At 41.7% G+C, this 12,435-nt stretch overlaps 1 protein-coding gene across 4 annotated transcripts in view; it reads right to left on the bottom strand.

The window, feature by feature from the left end:
• Positions 1-276: 276 nt before the first annotated feature.
• Positions 277-12,435, bottom strand: part of ACSL6 (acyl-CoA synthetase long-chain family member 6) — a 26,066-nt gene continuing 13,907 nt past the window's right edge. For 3 of the 4 annotated variants that reach the window (XM_010183361.1, XM_010183362.1, XM_010183365.1), the window contains exons 11-20: positions 10,598-10,732; positions 9,351-9,485; positions 7,607-7,702; positions 6,713-6,785; positions 5,447-5,535; positions 4,767-4,883; positions 4,386-4,529; positions 3,419-3,520; positions 2,644-2,715; positions 277-417 (exon numbers count right to left, since the gene is read on the bottom strand). In XM_010183361.1, the coding sequence (XP_010181663.1) occupies positions 277-417; positions 2,644-2,715; positions 3,419-3,520; positions 4,386-4,529; positions 4,767-4,883; positions 5,447-5,535; positions 6,713-6,785; positions 7,607-7,702; positions 9,351-9,485; positions 10,598-10,732 (1,104 nt within the window). The remainder of the gene's footprint in view (positions 418-2,643; positions 2,716-3,418; positions 3,521-4,385; positions 4,530-4,766; positions 4,884-5,446; positions 5,536-6,712; positions 6,786-7,606; positions 7,703-9,350; positions 9,486-10,597; positions 10,733-12,435) is intronic. The other variant, XM_010183364.1, reaches the window with a different exon arrangement.

The following is a 12,435-nucleotide window of genomic DNA, read 5'->3' as shown; positions in this document are numbered from 1 at the left end:
ACTTGGTCGTAGATTGAAATTTCTGTATATTTTGTGGCAATTTAGCATAATTCTTAGTAGTACCCTATTGTGTACGTAGAGTGAAAAATAAATTGTATCAGACCTGATGGAAAAAAGGAAGATTATGGTTAGTGGTGAAATCCTAGAACAATAAAAGGCTTGAATGTAAGATTCAGATGCTTATCCATTTCAGCTGTGTCATTCTGGCTCTGTACTTTTGAGTATTATTCTAATATTGCTATGAAGTCCATTATTCAGGAGATTCTTCTCGTGATTTCAGATGGAGATGCTTGAATATAGCTCTTCTATTTGTTTTTTGAAGTAATCTCTTAGTTCTGGTCTCTTAGCCTTTAATGTTGGTGTCAACAAACCGTTTTGTACTGAGAACATATCAGAGTGAATGTAAATGGCTTTGACCTAAAATAAATAAAGGGATATATTTATAGCAAAAAATTACAGGCATTGCACTCAATAAGCACAACTTCTTATGCTAGCCTTGCTGCATTACCTCTGGCTGTGCCTGGATCCACTCAGGCATTTCCACCCAGGATTTTCCTCATCTGCCCAAATTTTGCAAGGTGACACTAACCCTCCCATGCCTCCTCACCACTCCCTGCTCTCCTGCTTGTTTGCAGAGGTCCACGCTGCCCCGCCAGCCAGCACAGCAGGGAGCTCCCTGACAGAATGAACACATAAACTACTTTTCCACATGAAACCAAGGCCAAAACGCAGTGAGGCAGAGCGCGAGGGCCGGTGTCACCATATGTGAGAGTGCGACTGCAGAGTTTCGCATGGTTGAAACTGAGGGGGGGAGGGAGGGCAGGGAATCACACTACGAAACATCAACTTAACCAAACCACAACAAGGAAATAAGCAGCAATAATTTGGTCACGCAAAATTATCATGAAGCTTTGCAGGCACAAAGAATGTACATGGCAATCATCTTTAAAGAAGAAGGATGGATGGTGTTTTAGTAGCTAATGAAAACGATAAAAAATCATTCATCCTAGGCAAACAGGATTTCACAAGGCTGCCCTTGTTAGCGATGGAGGCTCTGAACACAGCAGGGAGCCTGGCAGCACAGATGGGAGCGAGCTTTTCCTTCCAGTGCATTTATGGGAGCGCTAGTGTGGGGGGAAGCAGAAAACTGCTGCGTGACTGGTCATAGTCCACCGATTTAAGACAAAATTCCCCAGCCATCTGCTGCTTTTGTGATTCCCAAACCAGACTGGTTTGCATTTTGTCAGACTGGGAGTTGCAGCAATATAGAATGAGACTCCATTTTTTAATTCCCATTAGGTGATTCATTTTTCCCCTGTAAGCACTGTGGTCCAGTTTCCCTCCTAGTGATGCCCTTCACAAAATCAGTGTTTGTGTTGTTAATGCTTGCCCCTTCACTACATTGGCTTGCTGAGCCTGCACCCTGGCAGCTGTTGGTTACAGGAGCCAGAGTTGTCATTTCCAAGCCCTGGCCCCAAGAGCCTCAAGCCCCAGTCCCTGGGGCTGCAGCCAAGGATGGAGATGGTGGAAAGTGGCTTTTCCATTAAAGGGGGTCCCATCCCACAAGAACATTAGCCATAATATCTGTCTCAAAGTCTGGTTTTAAAATTACGTATTGCAACAGAGATGTTACTTTTGAAGCCCTTTAGTTCTGACATGCAAAACATTTCTTCTTAACTTTGAGAAACACGGGAAGGTTTTCCTCACTGCTCTACAGTTTATGAATTGCAAACTGCTGGTAGGATAGATTACTTGAGGATATTTCATTCTGTGAAGACTATGGCAGGAGCAAACCAGACTTATTACGACAGACAATTATGTGCATTACGAACTGTGCTTTATACTGAATTTAATTTTAAAAATTAATGTATTCTTTACTATAATTTCATTTGCATATGTAACTGAGAAATGAAGAATAGCAAGTTTATGTTTACTGGTGCTTTTGCTGCACTCAGATACAGTGAATTACTCATTAGAATTACCACCCAGAAACAGTCTAAACGAAAGCAAAAAGGCCGTTGTTAACTATATGTAGCTATCAAGGTGTTCATTATTATAACAGAAATAAGCATTTGGCATTTAAAAATGTGGTGGATTTTTTTTAACTGGGTTTTTAATGCTATGTAATCCAAAGTTGATTTCAGATCTCTCCTTCTGAAGTGTTTGTAGCTCTGTGGGAGAAATATTTACACAAGCACCAGAAAAGAATCAGTTCACAGGCTGAAAATAAATAAACCAGCAGCATTTCCTAGGTCAGTTATAAGAGCAGTAATTAGTGACCCACTTTCTTAACAGTGCTTTCAGTGGCAGAAGCACTAGAGTCCTACAGATATTTATCTTGCCCCCTGATTCTCAGATGGGAGATTATCCATGTCCCTGGGTTAGATTTTTACCTCTGCACTCAAAATTTTCACTAAATTTAATTCAAATTTCAAGCATGAGTCAAAGGCAGAATCACAGCGTATATATCTTTTTCAAAGGATACAACTTGTCAGCAGTAAAGCTGCCTTCCCAAAAATGCGGTGTGCAGCTGCAACAAGGATGTGTAGTAACAGAACAAATGCTGACAAATCCCTGTTCAGTACAAATGGGCAAATTCCCTGCGTGACCACTCTGAATAACATATTAATTGTTTCACTTTACCTGCTCAAAGGAATGAAGTCCACTCTCCTTACCTAACCGTACCATGTCTTCCATTATTGCTTGCTGCAGTTCCTGGGTTAAAACACATAAATGCATCATGAAATATCAACCTTATATGCAATTATATCATTGTTCATCAAGAAAACACGTTTCTTAGTAAAGTCCAAGTGCCTTATTGGTAGTTAATACATAATTAGCAAATATTCTATTAAAGAAACGTACAAACATTCAACATAAGTGTGGTGATCTTAACTCTTTCCTCAGTATGAAATGTAAGGTTGTATTTTCAAACCTATATGACATAGGTGCTTAATTTGCAAATACAGGTTTTGCCATATAGGTTTGAAAATACAACCTTACATTTCAACCATCTTTCAACCATTTGCCAGACTTAGATGGAGAATTATTCTACACAGCCACCAGTGGGATGACTTAGTGCCATCAGTGTTACTGATGTGACACAACTCAGTTACTCAGTGTTGGAGAGCATGTGTAAATAAGGCTGGGATCCATATTTAAGACCTCTAAACAAATACAACTTCTCCCACTGCCGCACTGTTGTGCTCTGCAAGACAGGCCTTTGGACCTGCCCGTGCAGGAGTTTGCAGAGGTCTGTACTATCAGCCCACACACATCACCATATCCAGGTCAACCCTGCTTAATTCTCAGTGAAGGAGTAATTCTTGTCACTGAGATCATTAATAGATACCAACTCTTAACTAGGTTATGCTACCATGAAAAAAAGTCCGTACTGCAGACTGATATTAAGACAAACCTTATTTTTACAGAGTTCTGCATATGCTCCATCAAACCCTCTCTTCTTTGCCCAGCCTGGCATAACTTCAGAATCAGGCACCACAATTCCCACCAGAAAGGCCTGCAGGTGAAGAAGAAGGAGAGTTGCAGGCAAAGGTTGAACAACATATAAGGCCCTACACTGAAGTGAATCCATAAGCCAGTTGAATTTGCTATGTGTTTACCACTTCTTGTTTAATTCTGTCAATAATTTGCTAACATGTCATAGTGAGGTGTATTTTGGTGCCTGTGCGTTCTCTTCAGATAAAATGGTTCTCTGTGTTCCTGCATTTTTTGCCAACAATTTTAACACCTTCAGTTGGGTTTGTGTTCTGCTTGGACATTAATTAAATTGCTTGTATTCTGCATAAGTCAGAGCCAAACATAGCCTGTATCATCTCTACACATGCAGTTCATGGACCTTTGAGTCTTGGGCAAACCTCAATGCCAAGGGAAGCCTCATGTTTGTGGCCAGTCAATGTAGAGGGAGGAGTTGGAATGGTTTCAGAAGCTGTACATGTTGGTATCAAGATGTGAATTAACCGTTTTCATTGTGAATGCAACTGCAAACAGTGAGCAAGTCTGTAATTTGGGGAACAGGCAAGGCAAGAATGGAGCAGGATTGATCAAAATGGGTAGGCAGTGATCATGGAGCGGCGGTGGCCTTGCCTTCGTCTACCTTACTGCAGGCAACATGGCAAAGGAGAGCGTTAGACCAGTGGAGGGTGACACCGAAACAAATGTAAAGGCTCAGTCTTGGGCCACAACATCCTCCAGGCTGCTTAGGGTCACACCAGCAGCTCAGCTCCAGCATGGTTGGCAGCAGGAAGGAGACATCAGGGCAAATACGTGGCGTGATCCACTCCTGCTTTCCCCTTGTTCACGCCCAGCTCTGTCTTCTGTTTACAAAGAACAAATACACGATTTTCTGAAAACTTGGTTTTTACCTGCAGGCTGTCTCCATGGACATAGATCTGGGCAACAGGGTCACTGCGGATATAGATATTCTCTATCTTCTCCGGTGCAATATATTCTCCCTGAGCAAGTTTAAATATATGCTTTTTCCGATCAATAATTTTAAGAGTCCCATTCTGTTAGAAGGAAGAAATGGGAAGTTATTTAACCATAGAGACTCAGTAAGCAGTGTGCTTTTAACAGAGCTCATTGAATTGCCAGAAAATGCTTCATTGGCATATTGAGCTTATTCTGCAAAATAAAAACATTATCCTTTGTAAAGATAGATCTGCTTGGAAATTTAAGTTTGGTACTTGAAAATTTACATGGGATAATACAACTGACAGAAGAATAAGCATCTGATCCGTACGCACAGGTAACCATCTCCCAATGTCTCCAGTGTGAAGCCAGCCCTCCTGGTCCAGCGCTTCAGTTGTCTTCTCTTCATCTTTCAGATAACCTTTGAAAACATTTGGTCCTTTCACACATATCTGCAAAACAGGCAGAGTTGCTGAGAAATTATTTTATTATTCTGCTGTAAATAGTAACAGGCTAAATAGTAATTCACTAAAATGGAAATATTTTAAAGGTTGACTTAATGACTGTGCTCTATGAAGCTAAAATATATTGAGTTATAAAATTACCTATGGATTTTTGTCAAACTAATGGAAGTATCAAACAGGGAATGCAAAACTGATCTGCTTGAAGTTGATTTGCATTCAGCTTGCAGTTAAAAAAAAGTTGTTTCAATACAGTTAATTTATGTGCAATATAAAAGTAACAGCAATGCAAAAATCACATCAATTCAGCTCTTCTTAGCTGAACTAATTAACTCAGTCTTAGCTGTTAAAGTAATCAGGCATGGCACTGGCTGGAAGTACTGCCACAGCCCCTTTTTAATTAATACTTTGTTGCTCTGTTGCTGAATTGACATTTTCCCTTCCTGATGTAAAATATCAGCAACCATGCACCTTACTAAGGTAAAATGCTTCTATAACTATATACTTAATACAGCATTAACTAGTGAGAATTTGATATAAAAATTCTTTTCTACCTCTCCTTCTCCTTTGGAAGCAAAATAATTCAGCTCTTCCACATCCTTCAATCTGATTAAGTTACAAGGCAAAGGGGCTCCTACATGACCTGGAAATCAAAGTTATTCAAGTCACTTGTCATCTCTCCTAGAAACAATAATTAGCATTTTATTATTAGTTGCCTGCATAATTGCAGATACACTGGATGTTCTTGCAGGAGCTGTGTGCAGAAATAATTTCCTCATTTAAGGTTTTGAACTATTAAAACTAAATACTCGAACTTCCTATTTGGATATCTGTAAACCCTACTTTCCTACATGTTGAAATACTGAGCATGCCTCCCTCACCTGTAAGAGACTTAACTCTTTTTTTAAGCTTAACTCATTATAAAAGCACACAAAGCTCTGGACTGTCATTGTTTTAATCCTGACTGCAGTGATGTAACGCTGACCACGCTTTCCCAGATCCAAGCGCAGCGAGGATGAGGAGGCAGCACCAACCCAGGAGTGGCGCTTTGCCCAGTGCAGCGAGCCCCAGGACACACCAGGGCTGCAAGGGGCTGGTGTTGGTTTGAAGAAAACCAGATGGCCACTTGCGCTGGGAGAAGCAAGCATGTGCTCTTCTCCAGCCATGGAAAATTTGGGCCGGAAAGAAGGAAACGTTTAACTAGCCATACCCATTAATATCCAATGTCTACGTTTCCTACTGGTATTGATTTGAATGAGTATGATACTCACTTCAAAACATTTTTATAAACACTTATTAATTATATCAAGAAGAAATTAAGCTGCGGTACTTGTATGTATTATCTGAATCTTGCTTAGTGCTAATTTTTATCTGATTTTGTCAAGATTCAAAAGTTTTGAAAGCCTGAAATAGAGAAAGCATTGAGTAGTGGGTGGATCTGTATCTGAAGCCTGATTTTGCTCACTAAGTACATAAATGAATTAATATTTTCTTTGTTCCAGCATTTCATTCTAACAAACATCCTTTCAAGATCACCTCCGGTGCTCCAGAAAGGACTCAGAGCGCTGGGAGTGCAGATATGAAAGTATTGCATATAGCAGCTCAAGAGACAATTCCAGATCTCCTCAGGCAAACGTGCCCAACATCTGATTCGCATGCATTTATTCTGGACTAGTGATACTTTCAAGAACATTACATTTGCTGAATGTTATTCACATGGTGGTGAATGTTGCATAGCACCCTGTGATGTTCCAGTCCAGAATTTTCTAAAGAAACTGGCATTTCTTTTCTTTCTGGAAATGGTGGAAGAAAATCCTTACCTGATGTCCAGTCACCTGGGGTTGTAAAGGTGCATCCAGCTGTACATTCTGTCTGGCCATAACCTTCATAAACCTGACAAAGAAACAGGTTTCTTTAAAACAGCGTAGATGATTTCACTATTACAGAATAAAATTCTAAGAATTTCCTTCTGGTGCACAGTCCCATGAGCTAATCCTTTCAGTGGCTATGCACCGGTGCACAGATAACGCAGGGACACTTTACCTGGCTCTTACTGCATACAAAATGTCATTTACAGGGCTGTGAGTTACCCTGGCTCTGTAGAGCTGCCAAGAGTGAAAAGACAAGTTCAGCACTTAGCTTTTGAGTCAAGAAGAGTGTTACTCTATGAAAGAAATTTATTAATGGGGGGAAAAAAGGTATTTCTGTGGAACACTCTGAAAATACTTTTTTTTTTTTTTTGGCCTAATTTTAGGCACTTGAATGAGCCCTGGGCTTCCTTGTCAAAGAGAAATATCACAGTGGACATCTTAAGTGAGTTAAATTACCACCTGAAGATTATCTTTCTCCATTTATATATAGAATAAACCTCATGTAACAAAGTTCCTAGCAATGCATGAGCCCATTTAATTGCATATACTCAATTAAGTGCTGAGAGACAGGTGGGATGAGTCTAGGCTTTTTTTCCTGGCAGCTGCCCACAACAAAGACCATGCTTGCCTGCTGCTCCCTTCCCAGGGCCACGCTGCAGGGAGCAGAGCTCCGGGGGCTCCCGGGCACTGTGGCTGCCTCAAGCTCGGCAGCAGCTGTTGGATCCATCCTGGGAAAGCTGTTCTAAACACAATTCTGAGGTCCTAAGCCATCTCTTTTCTTAAATGCAGTGCATTTTCTAGCTAAAAGCAAAAGAACAACTCCAAAGAGCTGTGCGAGCCTACCTGACATCCAAGGGCTGCACGAAGGAAGCCCAGGACAGTCGGAGAGGCCGGGGCAGCGCCTGTTACTATCATGCGAACGCACCCACCGAGACTCGCCTGTTTGAGAGAGAACAAAGGAAAGCATCACAAATTACTACAGAGAGCAAAACCTGCACCGTCTGGGAGCACGGCTTATACAGAGCTTGCGCAAAATGTTTGCTCTGGAACGGATGCAGCCGTGGAAATGTGAACTGGCCCTGAATCTTTCCTTAGGGATAAAAAGTCAGGTAAATCTTGAAAGGAATAATTGTACCCCTCACAGGTAGAAATAGTGAACAGGGGCGGGAGGCCCACATCTCCCAGGATGAGCTACTCGCTCTCAGTGCCTGTGCCTGGGCTGCAGAACTGCGAGGAAGCCCCCCTGCCCTACACCATCACATCTGGCTCTGGGTAAAAATCAGTCTCTTCCCCTCTCCAGTTTTCTCTGCTTTTTTTGCACCTCATTGTTTTTAATGAATCGGCTCCCCAGCCACCTAAAATAATGCTGTCTTTTTTTTAAGGCAGATGACCTCCAAATATTTCTAGAGGGTATTACATCAATGCCTGTGTTGCATTTTACTTCTTCTTCCAGCCCCCTGTCCCTTCATTTCCTTTTTCTTATTCTAAAAGTAAAAAGAAAACCCAGCACAAAAGAAAACAACTCCTGACTAAGTCTGCCAGTCTCGCCAGAGCCTGAATCAATATGCAGCCAGGCTCGCCTCCTGTCTGCGCGCCCGGCAGCACCGTGTGAACTCTGCTGTCTTTGCACACTGGAGGACAGCTAATCACAGACAAAAGGTACAGTCAGTTTCTTTAGTTAAAAATAAAGTGGTGAGTCTCCAGAAAAGTTACCCAATTAAAAAAACAAAGTAATCGGAGCCTCCTGGAGTAGTACAGCACCCGGAAAACCTGGTTTAAAGCAAATTTATTTTATTTTTTTTTTACTGAGGAGATGTATGACGCATGGTGTTCTGATTTATTTACCCTCTTGTTAAACTGTGATTTACACATGCATTTTTCTTTTTTTCCTAGGAAAAAACTGGGTTTGAATATGCCCAATTGAAATCTGACCCTAAATCCAGTTGTGTCTATAGAAAATTTGCAGAAAACTTTGGAGCAAGATCTCTTTAATCAGTTATTCCTCTTTGCCTGACTGCTTTCCTGAATTTCATCCTGTGTGGGAGGAGGCAGGAGTGGGCTTCATGCAATCCTCTCCCCTGCCAGCTGCTGGGTGCTAGTAGGGGAGCAACCATTTACCTGGGGCCCACAGCAGATGCCCAGTCCCTGCAAGGCAGAGCACCCAAATACCAAAGGAGGTGACAGCAGCCCTGGTGTTAGAGCTATTCTGGTGGTGTTGTTCTGCAAAACGATGATTTCTTGGCGCTGCCAAGGGAGGGATGTGGCAAAAGCCATCTTAATCTGCCTTGTGTTTCTCTTTGGAAAACTGTCCCTAATGGAAGGGAATATCTGGCTCCTTATATGTGGTACTTAGAAATAAATACATGCATAAAAATAAATGTGGTTAAAGTTAATGCAAAAGTTAGTAGGACAACAAACTGTGCTCCATTTCATTTTTCTATTCAGTTTTTCAGTCTGCTATTTGCTTGAGTAGCAATTGCCCACAGTTCATCATCAGGCCAGCAGACCAAACAGACTACAGAAAATCAGTCATTGCTAGAAGAAGTGCCAGTTCTTTGACTTAAGACTCACTTCTTAAACTGCTTACCTGTATTTTATTAAAGAAAAGCTTATCCCACAAGCTGTCATTTCTAATGATCCCGTTTCGCACTTCCGCCTTTTTCCGTTTCGCAGCAAATTCCAGAATCCAGCGCTTGAGGGATGTGTCTGCCTGGCTGAAGATCTGCGGGAGAGCGGGGTAGCAGGCAGAGAAAAACCATCAGCAGCTTTTCTTACAACCACAGCTAGACAGTGCTGCCGGTGCCAGGTGGGGTACGGTTATGTTAGCAGGACAGCTAAATATGACCAGGCTAGTGCTTTCTTAGTGGGGGAAAAAAGGAGTGGTTTGTTTCACTTCATTTGCTATTGTACATTTTCCCTTTGGGAAAAAAGGAGAAAGGATGATGGGGTAGGCTCTGACTAGATTTACATGTCTGGTATTTCTGTATGGTAGGGTTCAGTGGAATTATGCGTTCTGAGGGACTAGGAGTGAGCAACTGGAATAGTTGGCAGCTAGAGCAGGTATCGGCACTGGCTGATGAGAGGGGGCTGCATTTACCTAAGCTTAACCGGACACCAGAATGAACAACATCCCTGCAAAGGAGAAACCCCCAGTGCCCACCCATCTCTCTAACGAGGCACCAGAACCCCTGAGCCAACAGTCGTGACCTTGGGGTAAAATTAAATCAGTAGCATGTGCTTAAGCTTGTCTTTAAAAGATAAATCTTCTGAGGAATAAATATCACCAGCTGGTCAAACAGATTTAACATGATGACCAGACATGTCTATCTTAAATACCTTTCAAAACCATCTCTTAAAGATTTCTAGATCCAAAATCCAACCTCACATTTACACTGCCTAAATCCTCATAGCCTTTTTTGCAATTTCTGATTTTCAGCTGTCGTTACCACCCGAAAGAGAGAGTCAAGCTCCCTAACTGGTTGAAGGGCACAAAAAGTCCTACTGCATCCAGGTTTGACAGGTGTTTCTGTGATGAAAAAATCCCTTGGCTCTGGAAATGTCACTAGTAGCCAAAGTGGGGACAGGGTAAGAGGCTCATACAGAGGGATTTCATATTAATGTGCAATAACCATGTCTGCAGTCTGTGTAAATCAACGTAATACAGACTCACAGACCAGAGCAGCTACATCAGTTACAGAGGGTAAGAGTGTGTTTGCAGTGAGGCGGAAACAGTGCAACCCGCTCAGGAAACCTCTGTGGTTAAAGAAATTCTTTCGGATAAGTACTAATGGGACATAAACTTAATCATCACAAAAATAATGAAATTAAACTCACTTTGTCGTACATCCTGTTTAACAGCCGCGGCACAACAGGGAAGATGGTTGGACGCAACGCTTTCATATCATCAGATAGGAGACGAATATCGCCTTGGAAGAACCCAATTCGCCCTCCATGACAATATACGACAGACTGATGGGAAGGAAAAGGATCACATGTAACCTCTTTGCTTTGAATTCCCACGGCAGAACATCGCTCCCAAGCGCAGCAGTGCCTTTCCTGAAATTCTGCTCTCAGTAAGGCAAACATGGGGCTTTAGGAAGATACATAAATGTAACTGTCAATTTTACACAGAACAGAAATACATGGATAGTTCTGGGCACGTTATCAGAACTCGCAATTCAGCATAAACCAAATTTGCCACTGATTCTGGAAGCATAAAGAAGCAAAGCTTTTAGAAGGGATTTCCCTTCATTCCCTGCACACGGGGATGGAGAAGTCTGTGTTCTGGTCAGATTCTCCCCTGAAGCCCAGACCTACCACAGCAGCTCACAGCACGAGGATTTGTTGTCAATAAAGAAGTACATATTAAGAAACATTGTAAAACATACTGAGCAGCAGTCAATTTTTAGATGTTAATACTTTAGTTTTGTTTAAATACAACAATATAGACTACGTTAGCAATACAGTGCCTGGTCCTGTATCCCAGAAATAGAAGCCCACTTCACAAAAGGTGCTTTATTTGTATGGAAAACTACAGATCCAGAGTTTGTACTCGGAAAGAAAAGAGGCCACTCGAATCAAATCAGAATAGAGGTGGATGTGTGGGATCGGGCAGGCCAGGCTGACTAAAAATTCCCTGAGAGACACCAAAGTCTTTTTGTGCTACTCCTAAAAATCGCTAATACCAACCAAAGTGCTCTCACTTCTCAGTCAACCGGTTAGAGACTGTCTCCACCAGCTGAAACCACAGGAATTTTACACATGTGGTGCGGGTTTAACGAACATCACACTGCCAAATCTGTGTTTTACACTGCACATGCACATGAATTTAAAAAACCAAACAGAATATATAATCAGTGTGCTCATTGAGAATTATAAATAACAGCTAGAATTTTTTAACTTTGAAGACTGTACCTGGATAATTTTAACTGTAAGTTTCAGGAACTAATAATGTTGGCTAAAACTAGGGAAGTTGACACAGTGGTTGCTGTTCAGAATGCTTATGAAAATTACTTTTTAGCCTTTTTGAAAAGACTTTTATATTAATGAGCTTTTTTAGCAGGGAGGATAAACCTGAGCATCCTCGGGACGCCGGTCCCTTTCAATATGGCAACATCCTGTGAAATGAGGTTATCTCAAATGTTTCTATTTTTTTTCCACATCAGATGACTTTTTAACAATTATATTTTTGATTGCTGGCAAAGTGGTTTGTCTGAATAGTGGTGGCATACTGACCAACTTGCCTTTTAAAATTAGACTAACAAGTAAAGATAGCTGTCATTCTCCAAATCTTTCATGGCCTTTCACTTCCAATTTGCAAGTTTTTTACCAGGGCAGAATATGTTATTTCTGGCACAGATGTTGCTAAGAAGTGGGAGACTTCTATTTATGTACTCGTCTGACTCAAGAAATATGCTTTCAGCCTGAAACCACCCTCTCTGGGGAAACCTAGAGCTGCAACTGAACCCAGCTCCAATCTTCACACATTGGATCAATTTTTAGTTGGCAGCTTCTCAGGCCAGGAGAGCCAAAGCAATGGTCTCACCTGACCCATCTAATGCCCTGACTGCAGCACAAATTATCACCTGCCTTTTCAGAACAGAGATGTGAGAAGCCAGTGCTGCCGGCTGGCACGCCTTAGCACTTCGATTTGCCATTATTGCCAGGAGCCG

Source organism: Mesitornis unicolor, unplaced genomic scaffold, assembly GCF_000695765.1.
Source record: "Mesitornis unicolor isolate BGI_N332 unplaced genomic scaffold, ASM69576v1 scaffold26754, whole genome shotgun sequence".
NCBI classification, from domain to species: Eukaryota; Metazoa; Chordata; class Aves; order Mesitornithiformes; family Mesitornithidae; genus Mesitornis; species Mesitornis unicolor.
Note: the sequence above shows the minus strand (reverse complement) of the source record. Positions and strands in the feature narration are given on the sequence as shown.